The 18,858-nt window shown below is 38.0% G+C and overlaps 3 protein-coding genes across 8 annotated transcripts in view; 2 read left to right on the forward strand and 1 right to left on the reverse strand.

Annotated features, from left to right (window-relative positions):
* LOC107601728 (ribonuclease H1-like) overlaps positions 1-3,838 on the reverse strand; it is an 8,185-nt gene extending 4,347 nt beyond the window's left edge. The window contains exons 1-4 of one of the 4 annotated variants that reach the window (XM_016294023.1): positions 3,721-3,838; positions 3,423-3,515; positions 3,220-3,344; positions 568-753 (exon numbers count right to left, since the gene is read on the reverse strand). In XM_016294023.1, coding sequence (XP_016149509.1) covers positions 568-753; positions 3,220-3,344; positions 3,423-3,490 — 379 coding nt within the window. In that variant the 5' untranslated portion in view covers positions 3,491-3,515; positions 3,721-3,838. The other 3 variants (XM_016294031.1, XM_016294015.1, XM_016294007.1) reach the window with 3 other exon arrangements.
* Positions 3,839-4,527: 689 nt separating this feature from the next.
* LOC107601753 (40S ribosomal protein S7) lies at positions 4,528-11,387 on the forward strand. Of its 2 annotated transcripts, none has more exons than XM_016294050.1 (7): positions 4,528-4,614; positions 5,429-5,512; positions 5,595-5,666; positions 6,084-6,227; positions 10,077-10,141; positions 10,592-10,742; positions 11,272-11,387. In XM_016294050.1, exons 2-7 carry the CDS (start codon positions 5,438-5,440, stop codon positions 11,347-11,349), a joined length of 585 nt encoding a protein of 194 aa, XP_016149536.1. In that variant the 5' UTR covers positions 4,528-4,614; positions 5,429-5,437; the 3' UTR covers positions 11,350-11,387. The 2 variants fall into 2 exon arrangements, with proteins under 2 accessions (XP_016149536.1, XP_016149527.1); XM_016294041.1 differs by lacking the exon at positions 4,528-4,614 and adding an exon at positions 4,749-4,784.
* Positions 11,388-13,447: 2,060 nt separating this feature from the next.
* LOC107602855 (allantoicase-like) lies at positions 13,448-18,187 on the forward strand. Of its 2 annotated transcripts, none has more exons than XM_016295463.1 (12): positions 13,448-13,478; positions 13,819-13,915; positions 14,037-14,087; positions 14,183-14,270; positions 14,610-14,729; positions 14,813-14,892; positions 14,985-15,117; positions 16,576-16,731; positions 17,042-17,115; positions 17,192-17,300; positions 17,589-17,716; positions 17,812-18,187. In XM_016295463.1, exons 2-12 carry the CDS (start codon positions 13,826-13,828, stop codon positions 17,980-17,982), a joined length of 1,200 nt encoding a protein of 399 aa, XP_016150949.1. In that variant the 5' UTR covers positions 13,448-13,478; positions 13,819-13,825; the 3' UTR covers positions 17,983-18,187. The 2 variants fall into 2 exon arrangements, with proteins under 2 accessions (XP_016150949.1, XP_016150958.1); XM_016295472.1 differs by lacking the exon at positions 13,448-13,478 and adding an exon at positions 13,488-13,653.
* The last annotated feature ends 671 nt before the right edge of the window (positions 18,188-18,858 follow it).

Genomic DNA, 18,858 nt, shown 5'->3' on the forward strand with positions numbered 1-18,858 from the left:
AACCTCTGCTGTCATCCACGGCTTTTGGTTTGCACGTGTGGTGATGGTCTTGGTGACTGTCACATCATCAATGCACTTTTTGATGTAAGCACTCACAGTTTCAGTGTACTCCTGCAGGTCTGTCTGGTTGTTGTAGGTGGCTGCCTCTTTAAACATGTTCCAGTCTGTGCACTGAAAGCAGTCCTGTAGAGTTGAGGTAGCATCATCTGGCCAAACTGTGATGAGTTTTTGGACTGGTTTGGCGAGTTTCAGAAGTGGTCTGTATGCTGGAATTAGCATAACAGAGATGTGATCAGAGTGCCCTAGGTGGGGGCGGGGTACAGCCTTGTACGCGTTCTTTTCTGTTGTGTAAACAAAGTCCAGTGTGTTTTTTCCCCTTGTTGCAAAGTTCACAACAAGGGGGGGGGGATGTAAACTGCGACAATAACAATGGCCGTGAACTCCCGCGGCAGATAGAACGGTCGACACTTCACTTCACAAACTCCACCAGCGATGAACAGTATATATATATATATATATATATATATATCCATTACCTACTGTAAGACTATAGTACACAACAGTTACCCATATATGTAAATCCATCACTACTGGCTGCAGCTGTCTTTGGCTGTGGGACCTCAATGAGTTTCACTCGTTTTGGATAGGATGGTCCCTCATCATCAGAGTCCTCATAGGTCCTTTTACTTCCAAGGGGAACAACCATCGAGGAATCAGGCACATTTCTAGAAGGCAGGACCTCATAGTCACATCCTTAAATGGAAACAAATGTCAAGGTTAATCACTTGCATTACAGTATGTTTTAGCAGCCTGTATTATAAATACATAGACCCACAATAATCTGGGTAGTAAACTAGTGAAGGCAAAAAAATAATAAAAAAAAGATAAGGTAGGAACAATTGGGGTAACTTTTTACATTTTGTAAACAACTTTTTACATTAGTTGTCTTTTAGATAAATAAAAAATTCTGTAACAAGTCATATTAATATGATTCAGTGACAAAGGGTGCTGCACATTAAGGGTAAAAACATTTACTCAAAAAAAGAACATACATGAGAAATGAACATGCATGAAAAAATAATTCCCAATCTTTCCATAAAACAGCAAAAGTTTAATATTTAGAATAACTCAACAAAATTCAACATTTTGTAATAGTATTTCCTGCATTTAGTGACAATGCAAACAATGCTCCATGTAATAAAACATAACTGAGCCTTAGTCAAATAATTTGCATGGTGAATTGCCAGTGTAAACCAACATGTTTGTTACACATTTTAGGTATGGAAAAAAAAATGTAGCTGGAACATAAAATACAATATTTACTTGAAATGAAGAACACTGACGTGCAAAAAACAATTTTAGTATTAAAATCTCTCAGTCACAGAGCACATCCTATACAGCTGCTTGCATGTCTCTCTCAATTTATGGTCACATAACAAAAATAAAGCACTAATGTGCTAATTTAGAGGATGACACATCTTAACCCTCCCTCTCTTGTACACTTTCCCTTATACACCTGAAAACTTGATGCGTAATGGCGGATCTTTATAAGGGGTGTGTATGGAGCATCTGCCATCTTAAAACTTACACGTTTTATATGGACCCTTTTCACAAGACTGTGATGATGCATTTAACGGTCATCAACATCATAAATCCTCGAACACATACGAGTATGGTGGGTTGAATTTCCCTGATTTCTCTCCTTTGAACAACATTTTCAAAATTAATTGGATTAGACAGTTTTTGTGTAATCCAAACTCAATCTGAAATTTTATCCCCAATTACTTCTTTTCCAAATTAGGTGGTCTCCCTTTCCTATTGATCTGTAATTATAATATTGCTAGAATCCCTTACACTGCACAATTTCTCCCCTCACCGGTACTACATTTGGAACAATCAAGACATTGTATATAAGAGAAAATCTTTGTTTTTTAGTAGTTGGTTTGAGAAAAACATTTTGATTGTTTCCCAGTTATTTAACTCAGAAGGTCTTATTTTAATTTATGAAGAATTCTTATGTAAATTTAATTTTCTAGTAACTCCCAAAGAATTCTACATTGTCATGGATGCTATTCCTAAAGGAACTGTTATGCTTTTAAGGATCATCCAGCACTTTATCTATTTCTTTAGACCCATTGAAATCCCACTAGGAAAACTGCTTTTTGTCATATCCTTCATCACGTAACTATAAGATCAGATCGCTTTTTCAAAAGGAGCTTGTAACAACTCCATATGTGATGTCTTACTGGAAGAATGTGGTTGATTATATTGATTGGGAAAAAAGTATGGACTCTGTCTTCGAAATACATAATAACTGACAAGGTTAGAGAAATCTCATTCAAATTGTTACACAGATTTTACCCAGCTAAAGTGTTTTTGAAAAGGTTTAAATCAGACATAGATACAAGCTGTTCTTTATGCATATCTTTTGGGACTGTCCTCACACACAGCTATTTTGGATTGAATTCTCTAATGTTATCAGTCGCATTGTACTCCAGGGTTTCTCTCTGCTTTTTAAGGATGTATTGTTTGGCTTCTTTAATATACATAAAGATCAAATGAATGAATATTTTATTATTAACCTATTATTACTTCTTGCAAAATTTCGTATTCACCACAGTAAATTCACCAATCCTTTCAACAGTATATCCAAACTATTTAATCTTCCAAGAATCTTAAGGCTTTTAAAACGGTTAATTTATTTAATCCTTTTAATTTATTTTTTATTTATTGTTACATACGTCTATAAATGGCGCTTTGCATGTAATGTCACCTCTTTGTACATAATGTTGATATTCTCTGTACTTTTATCTTTGGTACCATGGCATTAAAAAAAAAAATCCTCGAAAGTTTTTCATATTTGTATTTTTTTTTTTTTTATGTATCTACATTTATAAAACTATTCTTTGTATTATATCACCTTTGCATCAAATTAAAAACAAACAAAAAACAGTTAACGCTAATACCAGGGTGTTTCTAATGCGGCGTCTATGGGAGGGACGGTAAATTTGACATCGTTCTCTCTTCTGACAGCCGTTATCAGTCCCTCTCAATTTTTTCCCTTTTATTGAAAGTCGTGAAAACACTATCGTGGAATTTTTGTTTTGCTATTTGAGCAAATGGGAACGCAAAAAATATATCTGTGGTACTCTCCCATTCACTGCTCTTCAAACGACTTCCGCTGCTGAGAAACCCGGAAATGTGAAAAAGGTCCATTACCCTTTGGTCTCCCAAAGGATGGTGCTGCTGACTGGCTCCTCACAAAAGCCCAAGCATCCTGTTCAGAAGCGAACTTCTTAAAAATCGCTGAGGGAAACTTATCCACCTGATGTTTACAATCCTCCCTTTAGTGGAGAAATACAACGTAGTTAAGCAATGCAATGCGCTCACCATTACAAATCAACGGTATCATAGTTGCTCACCATGTTTGATATACTCCTGGTCTAAATCCTTTCCTCACAGCGTAGAAAAAGTTTCCTTTCTTGCCCATCTCTTCTGCGGCGTCGCAGAGAGCCCTGCGTACAAGATTGAAAAACCCAGGCAGTCTCAACATAGTCTCTGCTTAGAGCGGAGTAAACACGGCAATATCCTTTAGTGGAGGCATTTTAAAAGACAATGACCATAAACAATAACCTGACAAAGACGAAATCTTTCACAAAATATTTATGGATTTAGTGATTTTGTCTGTCGTTTTGCAAAACCTCCGCAACGTGTACCTACGTTACCGGTCAGCTGACCAAACGCGTTCTTCTTATCGGCTTTTTTAGTCCAGTTTATAGAGCGTTACCGCCACCAACTGAAGTGGAGAGGTGGCGGTAAAGCTGGTTTACCAACCGCCAAAAACGCTTAAGAAGAAGAAGAAGAACTGAAGGGGAGTGTTGGAGGAAGTTAAGCCTACTAGGGTAGTCATTTGTACAGATTCCTTGTCAGCTTTAAATAGTTTAATAAGTGAACAATCAACATCAAGAAAGGATTTAATCTATGGAGGCGGGAGGCAACCCTGAGAGTATAAAATAATAATAATTATAATAAAATGCAAGCATTGAGTCACAGTGCCTCGATCACATTTAAACCACGAACGTACTGCACGACGTAGTCCGAACACCGAAGAAATTACTCGTATGAACCGGGTATTTTTAGTAAGTCAAACAACAAATAAACAAACAAATACAGCCCGCTTTGCGAACGAATGACTCGTTTGAGCATCGAATCTTTGTAGTGTACGTTTTTCAGTGATTCCCAAAAATAATAATGGAGGTAGTCGTGCCATTTTTTTGTAAAGATAAATTGTTCCATCACACCACAACTCTTCGACTGGTAACGTTAAAACATCTTAATATGATTTTAAACTTCTTCATAGATAGCAAGTCAGTATTTTCAGGCCAAACGAACTTATTTTAATGACTGTCCTATTTTTATAATGTATATGTGAATTAATAATAATACAAAAAAAGTAATGCTTGTATTCCTTTACACAACATATAAGTAAGAGCGGGCGTAGGGCGCCCTCTGCGCCTGGGATGGAGATTACATTTCCCATCATGCAACATATCAACGCACTTTTACCGGTCTCTCGCGAGAATACGGCCTCTTCCCAGGCCGTCGTTGAAAGAGGTGAGACTACTGAATTTGCCATGCTAAAGAGAAATTAAGTTAAAATGTCTAAAATAAGTCATATTTGGCACTACGTACGAGTTGCCTTGTTGTTTAGACAGAGATGCGTTAGATGCGAGTGCATTACACAATGGATGGTTATTTTAGAAATGGGAATTTGTATATTTAAGGTGTGCTAGTAGACGTGTCAGTACTACAGTATAACGGGCCCATGTGCTGCTCTAAGATAGTGTAAGATGCTTGTATTAAGTAAACTATATCTCGATGACCTATATTTGCGGTAGAATTAAATCTGTAATGTAAATGTTCTTTACTAGCTAGTCAATGTTAACGGCATGCTAAGAACATGCTTAAGAGTTAGCCGCAATAGACTGCTTAACGATAACTGGTGAATTCCCGAGAACAGCTGAAGTTAGGATAATGAAATCAGATATCGAGACTTTAATTAATTCCCGAGTTATATAATTATCTCTGATACTGGTAGTATAGGTTCTAGTGTTTAATGTCACCTTGCTCACCTGAGCAGTCTTCATTTACTCACCCTCACGTTCTAAACCTTGCTGACTTGCGTCTGCAGACCACAAAAGATGATGTTACGACTTGACGCCGTTACATTCACTTTCATTGCATCTTTTTTTCCTCCATAAATTGAAACTGAAAGGTTGTTAGTTGCCATCATTCGTTTGTGTATAACGAGGGTGTATGTTTAAGTTTGGAACAACATGGGAGTTTAGTAATTTGCAGTTTTCACTTTTGAGTGGGCCGTTTCTATTGTATAGTCTTTTATTCTAATAAGCCTGTTTGTGCCTTTCAGACACGGGCCATGTTCAGTACCAGCGCGAAAATAGTGAAGCCGAATGGAGAAAAGCCAGACGAGTTTGAGTCTGGCATTTCCCAGGTATAGTATACCATCATATCTTTATGAAATGTGATCCTGCATCTGTAGCCTTTATTGATAAGCTGTTGTCTGTTTGATGCAGGCCCTTCTTGAGCTGGAGATGAACTCCGATTTGAAGGCTCAGTTGAGGGAGCTTCACATCACTGCTGCTAAGGTAAAAGCCCCCGCTGGTTCATTTATTTTGGATGAGTGCAGTCACATCATTAACTCAATTATAACAGCATCAGAATAAGTAGCTGTTTGTACTGATTGACAACCAACGTGGACATCCTGTGAGATGGCTCTCATGTGGCTCTGTCCGTGTGGCGTAAGGGAGCGCAGCACTTCGGTGCCATGACGTACAGTCCCGTTCCACGACGTTGGATAGCAAGCTGGTCCCCGGCCTGTGGCTGGTGTGGACAGCGTCCTGTATATTCCTACATCTTCCCAGAGTCCTTTGGGCCGTTACTGGGGAGGTAAACCATGCAGTACACATGTCCTTAACTGTACTGGCCCTTGCTGAGTGCTAGGTTAAGTCATTCCTATATTTATGTGCTTGTAATTTATGCTATTGATTCTCTTTCTATCTCAGGAAATTGAGGTTGGTGGTAGCAGGAAAGCCATCATCATCTTTGTGCCTGTGCCCCAGCTGAAGTCCTTCCAGAAGATCCAGGTGAGGCTTGTGCGTGAGCTGGAGAAGAAATTCAGCGGCAAGCACGTGGTGTTCATCGCACAGGTAAGACTTGTCCTTTCTGAGCATGTTAAGTTTTCTTTTAAGGGGTCATATGATGCTGCTAAAAAGAACATTATTTTGTGTATTTGGTGTAATGAAATGTTTATGCGGTTTAAGGTTAAAAAAACACATTATTTTCCACATTGTTTCTCCTCTATGCCCCGCCTTTCTGAAACCCGTTGATTTTTACAAAGCTCATTGGTCTGAAAAGCGAGGTGTATGCTGATTGGCCAGCTATCCAGTGCATTGTGATTGGCCGAATACTTTAAGCATGTGACTGAAATGTTATGCCCCTTACCAAACTGTGATGCCCCGTGTCCTGGCGCGACGAGACAAAAACAGTAAAACCCGTTACAAACGAGGCATTTGTTGCATCCAGTGGGGACATAATTACTGATTATAATGACTAATACTGTCTGACGACCCCGGGCTGGACCCGGGCCTTCACAACATGGTGGCAACAACAATACTACAGCGAGAATAAAAGTTATGCCGCCTTTGCGTGAACATTTGGGTGGCGTTATGCAAATCTTCCCACATAGTGAGGTAGATATGTGGGGGCGTGTTAGAACGAGCCGTTTTAGGTAGGCGTGGTTGACTCTTAACATTTACATTTAGTCATTTAGCAGACGCTTTTATCCAAAGCGACTTACAATTGGGGGATACATAAAGCGATTCTTCTTAAAGAGGCAAACAGACACAAGAAGTGGTTGTAATACCAAGTTCTTAGACATTGTTCAAATAAGTACAAGCTAGAAAGAGAAGGAATAAATAAAGAGAGAGATTTAAAAAAAAAAAATTTTTTTTTTATGATGAAGTCAAGTAGCTTCGAAAGAGATGTCGCTTGAAAATTGTCAGGGATTCAGCATTCCGGATAGGGGTGGGAAGATCGTTCCACCAGCCAGGAGTGGTGAACGAGAATGTTCTGGAAAGTGATTTTGAGCCTCTCTGTGATGGTACCACGAGACGTCGCTCACTAGCGGATCTCAGACTTCTGAAGGGGATGTAAATTCGTAGTAGTGAGTGGAAGTAGGCGGGTGCTGAGCCTGTGGCTGTTCTATATGCAAGCATCAATGTCTTGAACTTGATTCGGGCCGCAACCGGTAGCCAGTGCAAGGAGATAAAGAGAGGTGTAACATGGGCTCGTTGAAGACCAGTCATGCCGCTGCATTCTGAATCATTTGTAGAGGTTTGATTGTGCTTGATGGAATATAAATTAACTTTTATAAAGAATATCTCTTTGGATTTGAGACTTTAGTGTTTGCAACTTTACAGATCTTCTTTATGCACCAAGAGCTTGTAACACTCCAAAGAGAAAGGAAAAAATCATATGACCCCTTTAAAGGGATAGTTCACTTTCAGTTGCTGGTCCCCATTGACTTCCATAGTATGGGGGGGGAAAAAACACTATGCAAGTCGTCTGTGAGTGTGTTCCAACACTTTGAGTCATACACTTATTGCAGGCATGAGCCATTTCAAAATTTAGATTGTCCAATCAAATTAAAACTAAGATGGCGCCGCAGATGGCCACCTCAGTGTTTGGCTCTTATAGTACAACTGTACATATAATTTTTATTTTTTCAATGTATTTTTTTTCTATTTTTGTCTTTATATTTACATGCGTGTGTTTTTTATTTTTTTTATTCTCATCTTATTTTTGTCTGTGTTGTTGTTGTTGTCTCTGTGTACTGGAAGCTTGTGACACTAAAACAAGTTCCTTGTATGCGCAAGCATACTTGTCAATAGAGCTCTTTCTGATTCTGAAATGCTCTCTAGGTCAAATTAAGTCTAATCATATTTCATTGGTATGCACTTTTTTTAATCCAGAGACCTTTGGATTGGACAACTTAAATTTTTGAACTGTGTATACCGGAGATATTTAGCACTGAATAGGATATTTAAGTTTCTGAATTGTGCACACCTCCAAAATTTGACTTAACTATTTGAAAAGTCAAATGGTACAATCACATTTTGCAGAAATGCACAATTAAAATTGAATTTGTCCAATAAAATGCTTTTTTTAGATTTTAAAATGTCCCACTCTATCTGCAATTTAACTAGCATTTACTGCCTATTGGGCTTTTTTTATTTTTTTTTGGTCCAGCTGAACATCCTGTTTAGGATCATGTTTGCACTAGGGTTGGGTGGTATGACGGTGTATATATAGTTACCACGGTATAAAATGTTAAACATAACTTTTTTTTTTTGGTTAAAATTTTTTTTTTTTTTAATGTATACCATGTATACCGTGACATGTAAATAAGTGGGCATGGTTAACTTGGGTGCAGTGCATGAGACTGACGCTGCCATTTGTCAAAGAAACATGGGGGGGAAACTAATGAACAGATCAGGAGGATCCTCAAAAGATTCGATTTTCTAAAGGGTTGTTAATAACGTGATCTTATCAGAACAAAGGTACAGCAGTTAACTGTGAGAGCATTGCAGCGCCCGTACAGTTTAGAGGCGTGCACAGGCTCGCAACAGAGGAAGCATTATAAATGGCCATGGTAATAAACAACCTGCTTGTTAAAGCAAATGAACATAATCCTGTATCTGAGGCAAAATAACTAAATATTGAGAAGGCAACAGCATGTATTATATATATATTTTTTTAACTCCAAACGATCGGACACTGATCGAAACCAGTTGATGATCTCCTGTGATTCGATACATCTCAACTTGACACTCAAATTAACCGATCACATTTTAATGCAGAAGCCGCGCACACATTGAGGTGAATATGAAAGGCTGAGCGACGTGTCAGTCTTCACTGGGCTGGAGTGAAATAATGACGCGGTTACAAGGTGTGTGTAATTTAAACTACTTAGTCATACTCAGCACTAACAGTAGCTGTCTAGCTGATGTTCAGTTTGCATACTGCTGCTCTCCTTCTAGTCACTATTGAACTCTTCCCTCTTGATTAAAGCTCTAGGTGAAGGGTTGTCAGTTATCACAAAAAGAGCAAAACAAGCCCCTTAAAAACGCAGTATAATAAGCAGATACCAGGGAACAAATTAAACTATAACTAGTATTAATAGTATCCTACAAAATTAAATGGAATTGATTATGAATAGAATATTTCAATATAAAATATTTAGGCCTAGATGTTATAAGCTGATTGAAGTAAAACAATAACATGAGGTTTAAAAATAATTCAGAAACACCTTATTTAAACTTGAATTGCACCTGCAAGTTGCATTTAATATCATTCAGTTGGGGCAGTTAATCTAAAAGTTTAGTGTTTTTACTAAATCATTTGCTGAATTAAATAAAAAAAAGTGTAGTATTTTTCGTTTCTAAAGTATTTGAGTTTATTTATTATATAAAGCCCTTTTTGTCGATTTTCAGAATAACTACATGTATAACTATTATCATGAAATATCGTTACTGTGAAATAAAATTAGTCATACCGTGAAACAGAATTTTGGTCATACCGCCCACTCCTAGTTTGCACTGGGATTAAAAACGCTCAAGTGATTTCGTGAGGTCCTTAAAGTTTGATTTTAGAACAAGTTTTAGTCTTGGTGTGATTTGATTTTTCCCAACGTGGACATCCTGTGAGATGGCTCTCATGTGGCTCTGTCCGTGTGGCCTAAGGGAGCGCAGCACTTCGGTGCCATGACGTACAGTCCCGTTCCTCGACGTTGAATAGCAAGCTGGTCCCCGGCCTCTGGCTGGTGTGGACAGCGTCCTGTATATTCCTACATCTTCCCAGAGCCTTTTGGGCCGTTACTGGGGAGGTAAACCATGCAGTGCACATGCTGTTTAGAGCAACAATTATATTTTTGCTGCAGCATTAGCATGTTGACCACCGAAATAACTATTTTAACCTTGATTGATCTTGTCTTCTAGAGAAGAATCCTGCCTAAACCCACAAGGAAAAGCCGTACAAAAAACAAGCAGAAGCGCCCCAGGAGGTAAATGTCGTCTTGTTGCATTTTGGAAGCTGTGTTTGCGGAGTCAGGGTTAGTAGTGCTTGTTTTTTTTCAGTGTGAATTTGCCTACTGTAGCAGTGTTGTGCTGATTAGCCTGTTAGTGTATAGCAAACCAACGTGGACATCCTGTGAGATGGCTCTCATGTGGCTCTGTCCATGTGGCGTAAGGGAGCGCAGCACTTCAATGCCATGACGTACAGTCCCGTTCCACGACGTTGGATAGCAAGCTTGTCCCCAGCCTCTGGCTGGTGTGGGCAGCATCCTGTATATTCCTACATCTTCCCAGAGCCCTTTGGGCCGTTACTGGGGAGGTAAACCATGCAGTGCACAACCAAAATGGTTTTAAGATGCTTCATTTTTGGGTCACGTGAACTTCTGTTGTTTAGTGGAGCAGTTTAGGGTTCATCCATTTTAAACTGTTTTCCCTTTCAGCCGAACTCTGACTAACGTACATGATGCTATCCTTGAGGATCTGGTCTTCCCCAGTGAGATTGTTGGCAAAAGGATTCGAGTGAAACTGGACAGCAGCAGGCTCATCAAGGTCCACCTCGACAAGGCACAGCAAAACAATGTTGAACACAAAGTGAGTACTACTATCTCTTTAAACAAAAAAAAACAATCACCCAACGTGGACATCCTGTGAGATGGCTCTCATGTGGCTCTGTCCGTGTGGCCTAAGGGAGCGCAGCACTTCGGTGCCATGACGTACAGTCCCGTTCCTCGACGTTGAATAGCAAGCTGGTCCCCGGCCTCTGGCTGGTGTGGACAGCGTCCTGTATATTCCTACATCTTGCCAGAGCCCCTTGGGCCGTTACTGGGGAGGTAAACCATGCAGTGCACACTATTAATTGCCAGAATGGGGTGCTATTTTGGGGTTTTTGCTGAATTATCAGGCAGTCCTAATTTTGATCTATGCGCAATTTAAACATTCTCAGTTTTAATCCTTGTGACTTCAACTTGAAATGTTTTCCTTTTGACAACTTAAATCATTTGTTTTTAAAAGTGTTTTGAGATGTTTAAATTTGAGTCACAATTGCCTAATGTCTAATTTTTTTTTTTTTTACTGGATATTTATGTTATAAGTAACCAAGCTAATTTGGGTTTTATTTCAGGTTGAGACCTTCTCTGGTGTCTACAAGAAGCTCACAGGCAAGGATGTGATATTCGAGTTCCCAGAGTTCCAACTGTAAAGTGCGGATGGCAAAATAAATTTGTTTACTGTCATGTTAATTGTCTGTGTTCCATTCTTTTGCTAAGTCATTGAGTGAAGTCAGACTTTGTATGTGGTCATATTTGAGTAAGGTGTGAGTTCATGAATATACTGCAGCAGAAAAACACATGTTCTGAAAAGGTACGAGGCCATAGCAATCTAATACTGTTGTTTGTGCATTATCGTGCAGCAGATTATAAAAACAAAATGCACTGTAGAGAACATCCGATGTGGATGTTTTGACCCTGTTATGGAGCCCACAATGACAAGTGAACTACATTATATAGTGCTCGAACTAATCGCTGTCCTGATCATGACTCCCAGAAGATATGGTTAAAGACAAGATATAAACCAGGCCAAGATTGTGACTATATAAAGACCATATTAATTGCCGGAAATCATATGCAGATAGTATGTTGGTCAATGTCCTGTATTAGCTTTAGAATTAAAATGTTATTTAGGTTAATCAAAAAAAGCCCCCCCCCCCCCCCCCAATAATCATTCATGAATCTTACACTCTCTCAGCAGTGCAGCGGGTCAACAAACGGGCTTATTTTACAGAACTGATTCATGACGTCAATTTGTAAGCTAACTTGAAAGGCTCATTTTCTTGGGTTTCTTCAATAGATTTTGTAAATAAAATTAATTCTTTATTTACCATTACATGAAACGATCCTAACTCAAACGTGAATTTTAAAGCACTGTGTTGCCGGATTGGTCTAGTTAGTACATAAACGACCCTTGTGGTAGTTGTAGTCCTGATTTAGCAACTTGTGCGCCGTTTAAAATGTTTCTGAATGTTCGATACAAAATCGATAATAATACTGCATAATTGAGCACTGTAATTTTTAGGTGTTTTTCGTGTGATGGTAAAGACTCACCCAATGTATGTTAACACGGATACATTTTTAGCATGAAAAAGTGTGTGTATATAAGGCGGTGGATATTGTGCCAGGCCAGTAATTGTTCCACAGAGGGCGCTGTTCTTCCAGAGACTCCCTGACGTGGTTGGGAAAAGAATAGTTCATGGTAATGGTCTGCACGGGCTTTAAACTGAAGCCCGAACCCGTCCCATACCCGAGATCGTCTGACCCGACCCCAGCGGCACAGTTAAATTTAGAGCCCGAACCAATAAAAAAAAAAAGCCGTATTTCACGATTGCGTGCAACGGTCAGTAAACAAATACATGTAAAGAAACAGAATAATTAAGGCTCGGCCAGTTCACAAGGCAAAAGAAAAAACACTTACCAGTTATGATAGTTTATGAACATCAGCTGCCGTCACATAAATTCAGCCGAGTTTTTGAATGGTTGTATACAAGACGATAATTCTTCCATCGTGCAAATTATGGTAATTTTCGTCAGTTAGGGTTCGTTGGCATTCGGCTTCTTTTAATTAAAAAAAAGAAATGCATGGCGGTAGGTTGCAATTATTTTAATTTAATTATATTATTAATTTACGATTGCGTGCAACGGTCAGTAAACAAATACATGTAAAGAAACAGAATAATTAAGGCTCGGCCAGTTCACAAGGCAAAAGAAAAAACACTTACCAGTTATGATAGTTTATGAACATCAGCTGCCGTCACATAAATTCAGCCGAGTTTTTGAATGGTTGTATACAAGACGATAATTCTTCCATCGTGCAAATTATGGTAATTTTCGTCAGTTACGGGTCGTTAGCATTCGGCCTGCTTTAAATTAGACACAGAGATGCAGAGCGGTAAGATCGCATTTATTTGAATTAATTATATATTTGAATTGGCGAGAAAGTTGCATGTGTGAACCTGCGTCTGCGCGTCTCTCACTACAAGCAATGAGGCTTAGCCTAGTTACTTCAAAAACAGCGATTTTACCCACTCATTGCAGAGAAATATAACGTAGTCAGTAGCCTGTCGAAGCTATTTTACTAATAAAAGTTTCCGTGCTGTGTTGTCGTGTGCAATAATGTGTGTGCGTGCGTCTATGAAAGCAGCAGCCTACTGCATATAGTTTTAGTTTAGCTATAAACCCAAGCTAGACCCGAACCTGAAGCTATTCATTAAACATTAACCCGAACCTAACCCGAAAGTGTTTCGGGACCCGTCGGGTAGCAGACCTCTAGTTCATGGTAGTAATGTTATGTAGTAGGCTATTAGTCAGGTTCTTATGGAAATTCAAAATAGAAACTGTAGGCTACGTTTCCGTTAATGTTACTACAAACGACCAACGATTGTGTTTTGAGATTCCATTGCTTTCATAATATGCAAAGTGACTGGTGATCAAGATAGTGGACTTCGCTCTTTGTAAGAGTTTGTTTTGGATGGAGTAACGTTAGTTAAATATTATAGTTAGTCAACCTAACGCGGAGAGCTGGCGATTCTATCTACAATTTTCTGCTTGGGTTCTTGTAATATTAAACGAAAGCTAAATTAAAAATTAGCATAACATTTCAAATCTGATCACAAAAGGCTAAACATGGCAAATCGACCAGTGCAAAAGGAGACCAGCAGCCAACCACACTTCCTACAGTTCAACAACCTCGCCTGCGAAACAGCTGGAGGAAAGGTGAAAAACGGTGCATTTGAAATACATGTATTGTCTTACTGTAGCTATATATATTCTGATATTCATAGATTGCGTTTGCATACTGAAATTGATGAACAAACTACTAACGTTGTCATTTAAGGTGATTTTTGCTACAGATGAGTGGTTTGCCCCTGCTAGAAATCTTTTAAAGGTGAAGTCATTTGCATCTCCTCTGGTAATATTCATGTGTTCAGCATTTTCTAGTATTATTTGGTATTAATTATAATGATCTGAAATTATTTGAAGAGAGACCCTCCAGAATTCATAGCCTCAGCATTTACCGATTATGGGAAATGGATGGATGGCTGGGAAACCAGGAGGAAAAGAATTCCAGGTATTAGTCCATTTGCGCAAATCAAAGCGAGTTCACTGTAAAACTGTGAAATAGGGCTCTCTGTGTTCCTCATTTCTCTCTAATGAGCTGTAGTTCCATTGAGCCTGGATGAATTAGAGCAGAATAGCTGCAGGCTACTTCCTTCTCTCATCCATCCAGTCTCTGAAGATCTGTAAAATGAACGCATGAGAGAAAGATGTACTGTAATACTGAGACACTTCCTCATCTGATCAGGCTTTCAGGGCATGTTTTGTTATCTCATAGAGTGCTCTGTCTGTACTTACAACAGATTTCGGTGATCTCATGAAAGATGCATGTGTCTCTCATCTTGTGTTAAAGGTCACGACTGGTGCATCATTCAGTTAGGAGTTCCAGGAATTATTAATGGCTTAGATGTGGACACATCCTTCTTCACGGGGAACTATGCACCATTCACCTCCGTTCAAGCTGCGTGTCTTGGTGGGTATCTATTGCTGCGGCCTTTAAGAACCAAAGTATAAGGTTACCTTCATTATGTCTAATACATGTCACATTTAATTCAGATCAGATGCCATCATTCACTCTTGAAGGAGATCGTACAGGCATGGCAGCTTCCCCGAGCCAGTTTGAAGCTGTGGCACAGGTGTAAACCATCATCCAGTGCAATAGATATTCATGCACATAATCACCAGTCTGTGTTTCTGAGGGAACTCATTCTAAATTAATGTTGAACAGCTTAACACAGACAGCTGGGAGGAGCTTGTCCCGATGATAAAGCTGAACCCGGGGTACTCTGAATCATGCCACAACTACCTGAATGTCACATACCCACACAGAGTTACCCATATCCGCCTCAACATATATCCAGGTAATACACCTTCCCCCACATGAATCATTCAGTGCAATTTAAAAAAAATGACAAAACAGAGAATGTGATCATTCATAATAATAAAAAAATGGCCAAGGGAGAGATGCTGGGGCAGAGCACCATCTTAGAGAACCATTTGTTTTGTAAAATGAATACAAATGAAGAGTTGTAAAATGATAAAAAAAAAAATATATACTTTTTTTATTTATATACCACCTAAAAACTGGTACTATATGTATTTCACTTTTTTTATGTGGTGTTTTATTTACTTATTTTTCACACCAGATGATTTCTTGCCCAAGGTGCTTACAAGAATCTTTCAGCAAATTGTTGAAACAGTTGTAGCTTTGACTTAAAGCTGAAGTGTATGATTTCCGTGCCACTAGCAAAAGTATTTGAAAATCAGTCAGAAATTAAAAAAGGTACAAGACTTTTACGTATTTTACGGCTTTAATGAGGGAAATAACCTAATGAAACATTGCTAATCACGTAACTGAATCTAAAACAATGGATAAATACATGGTGGTTATATATAGAGAGAGAGAGAGAGAGAGAGAGAGAGAGAGAGAGACCCTGGACCACAAAACCAGTCTTAAGTCGCTGGGGTATATTTGTAGCAATAGACAAAAATGCATTGTATGGCTCAAAATGATTGATTTTTATTTTATGCCAAAAATCTATATTAAAACTTAATTTTTGATTAGTAATATGCATTGCTAATAACTTTATCTGGACAACTTTAAAGGCGATTTTCTCAATATTTTGATTTCTTTGCACCCTCAGATTCCAGATTTTCAAATAGTTATATCTCGGCCAAATATTGTCCTATCCTAACAAACCATACAACCATGAACCACAAAACCAGTCATAAGGGTCAATTTTTCAAAATTGAGATTTATACATCATCTGAAAGCTGATTAACTAAGCTTTCCATTGATGTATGTTAGGATAGGACAATATTTGGCCGAGATACAACTAGACTACAAAAAATAAAAATATTGAGAAAATCGCCTTTAAAGTTGTCCAAATGAAGTTCTTAGCAATGCATATTACTAATCAAAAATTAAGTTTTAATATATTTACTGTAGGAAACTTACAAAATATCTTCATGGAACATGATCTTTACTTAATATCCTAATGATTTTTGGCATAAAAGAAAAATTAATAATTTTGACCCATACAATGTATTTTTGGCTACTGCTACAAATATACCCCAGCGACTTAAGACTGGTTTTGTGGTCCAGGGTCACGTATATATAAAATGGAAATTTATTTTCAGAAAGCATATAGTATTGATTAACAACCTTGTAGTTTTTTTTGTTTTGTTTTTTCTGGAAAATCAACCTACTTATAGTTGTCTCAACATATTAAAATAGTATTTTACCCTAGAAACAATGGAATAAGTGTTTTAACATAAAATGACACCTTAGCTTTAAATATTTTTTTTATGTTTGGCAGATGGTGGCATTGCAAGGCTGAAAGTTTATGGCATTGGGATGAAGGACTGGTCCACTGTGTCTAGTCAAGACCTAGTGGATATTGTTGCCCTTGTCAATGGAGGTGTATGTGTAGGCTACAGCAATGCCCACTTCGGTCACCCACGCAATATTATTGGTGAGTGATTCTTTGGACTGACAAATTGAAAAACATCTTAAAGAGGCATTATGGTCTTTTTGTTCAGTTGAGCCAAGCGAAGCATCTAAAATGCAGACCACTTTTACAGACAACAATCTCTGCTTTCAATCAGGCATATCATAAAAACTCTGTCTGGACTGTTTCTCATTTTTAATAACGTCCTGAGAGAATACTACACATTACCCATCGTCTATTTAATGACTGTTTGGAGAAGATCATGGAATAACATGAGAGGTTTTGAGATCTAGATCAGTACTTTGTGATTGTCTGAATGTGTGCTTCTCTGTAGGTCTAGGGAGGGCTGACAACATGGGTGATGGGTGGGAGACAGCCAGACGTCTGGATCGGCCCAAAGTTTTAAAAGTAAAAGCCATGTCATTTTAGGAAACTTCACAGAGATCAGTTAGATCCCACACTGATCTCATATATTGGTTTTTAGGTGGACGAGAAAGGCATATTACAGGTGCCAGGCTGTGAGTGGGCTGTTCTCAGACTAGGACATCCTGGCATCATAAGCAAAATTGAGGTAGACACCAACCATTTTAAAGGTACTTTAAGCATTGAATATTTATTTACATTTTGTAGCATTTTTTTGTCTAGATGTTTTCCATCTGAATCAACAGTATCTGTATGGAAGCCTGGTTCTGCCTCAGCGTAAAAAAGTTTAAAAATTGTCAGATAAAAAGTTTAAAATAAGAAATAAAGTCATAATTACGAGAAACTATCAAATACAAAATAAATGGCTGCTGAAATTTCAGCTTTGCCATCACATTTTGAAACATATTTCTGTTTTGGTGAGCATAAGACACTTAAAAAAAAAAAAACATTGTCCTTAGGAAATTTCCCAGACTCCTGCAAGATTGAGGCCTGCGGTTTGACCCCAGATGAGGAGAACAACTTAATTCGTAACCAGTGGTGCTCTGATAAAACCCCCAAGTGGAGAATTCTCCTTTCTCCTCAAAAAGTATGACTTGCCCATCCAATAATTTAATTTGACTTCATCTTCAACTTTATTCCTTTTTGTTCTGTGTAAATGTGATCACAATCTTCCTCATCTAGCTGAAGGCACATCACAGGCATTTGTTTTCTGGAGAGTCTGTGATGCAGTGTGGGCCTGTGACTCATGTGCGTCTGGTCATAGCTCCCGACGGAGGGGTCAGCAGACTTAGACTCTGGGGTCGACCGGTGTCAAACAACTTGACTCATCCTCAGCAATTCTCCAAACTGTAATGCCATCATGTATTTTCATTGCACAATTACAGAAGAATGAAGGTCGTCCGTTGTGATGTCAAATATTAACACCGTAACGTTAATAACAACACTGAGGACTGAGAACATCATATATACAATACTATACATTCACCAAATAGCCTTTGCTATGGTACAGTATACAATGGAATTATTGTCAAGGCTAATGTTTCACAAAACACCAATAAAATACTCTCATAATAACTAAGAAGATGAGCCTTTCCTCATTTTGTGTGCCTTGTATATTGCAGAATCTGATATTTTAGATATAAAAATAGTTAATAGTAAAACACATATTATACATCTAATACATTGTATCACTTTGTCACTATTAACATGAATGTTTGCCCAGATCAATTTTAATTTTAAAACAGTAATGTGAGGAGATGCAGACAGTAAGACAGTCTCGACTTAACCCATGTGTTTTGTATGGACATCATCCACGGACTGTACAGTTGCATTGTAAATAACAATATGATGTAATCGACAAGATAATATTTTAACAACTAACATTTTTCATACATATTTGAAAAATGTTGCTTATGTGCATCATAGAAACCGCTCTGAAAGATAAAAATAATAATAGTAATAAAAAAAATTACTGTTGTTGTTATTAATATTACACTTAAAATAATTATAAAAATACTAAATGATGGTAATAATTATTATATTAGTATTTTATATAATTATTTTTCATTTATATTTTTGTTGCTTTAAACTTTAAACAGTGCTATTATAAAAGGAACAACAGTGTTGGAAAAAACAACAAATGCCTTCTGCATGTGTACCTCTTTGATGGGCAGTATTTTCTAAAATATTTTGCTGACATTTTTCTAGAGTCAAGAAACAAATTGGAGA

Source organism: Sinocyclocheilus grahami, unplaced genomic scaffold (assembly GCF_001515645.1).
Source record: "Sinocyclocheilus grahami isolate Dianchi unplaced genomic scaffold, SAMN03320097.WGS_v1.1 scaffold15.1, whole genome shotgun sequence".
Classification (NCBI taxonomy): domain Eukaryota; kingdom Metazoa; phylum Chordata; class Actinopteri; order Cypriniformes; family Cyprinidae; genus Sinocyclocheilus; species Sinocyclocheilus grahami.

What these genes read in the sequence shown, in the direction of transcription:
- LOC107602855 (XM_016295463.1), top strand. Translation starts at nt 13,826, where the DNA reads ATGGCAAATCGACCAGTGCAAAAGGAGACCAGCAGCCAACCACACTTC. An exon ending in AGACACCAACCATTTTAAAG is followed by an intron (nt 17,301 to 17,588) that starts GTACTTTAAGCA and finishes CATTGTCCTTAG; the next exon opens with GAAATTTCCCAGACTCCTGC. An exon ending in TTCTCCTTTCTCCTCAAAAA is followed by an intron (nt 17,717 to 17,811) that starts GTATGACTTGCC and finishes TTCCTCATCTAG; the next exon opens with CTGAAGGCACATCACAGGCA.
- LOC107601753 (XM_016294041.1), top strand. Translation starts at nt 4,749, where the DNA reads ATGGTTATTTTAGAAATGGGAATTTGTATATTTAAG. An exon ending in TTCACATCACTGCTGCTAAG is followed by an intron (nt 5,667 to 6,083) that starts GTAAAAGCCCCC and finishes TTTCTATCTCAG; the next exon opens with GAAATTGAGGTTGGTGGTAG. An exon ending in AAGCAGAAGCGCCCCAGGAG is followed by an intron (nt 10,142 to 10,591) that starts GTAAATGTCGTC and finishes TTTCCCTTTCAG; the next exon opens with CCGAACTCTGACTAACGTAC.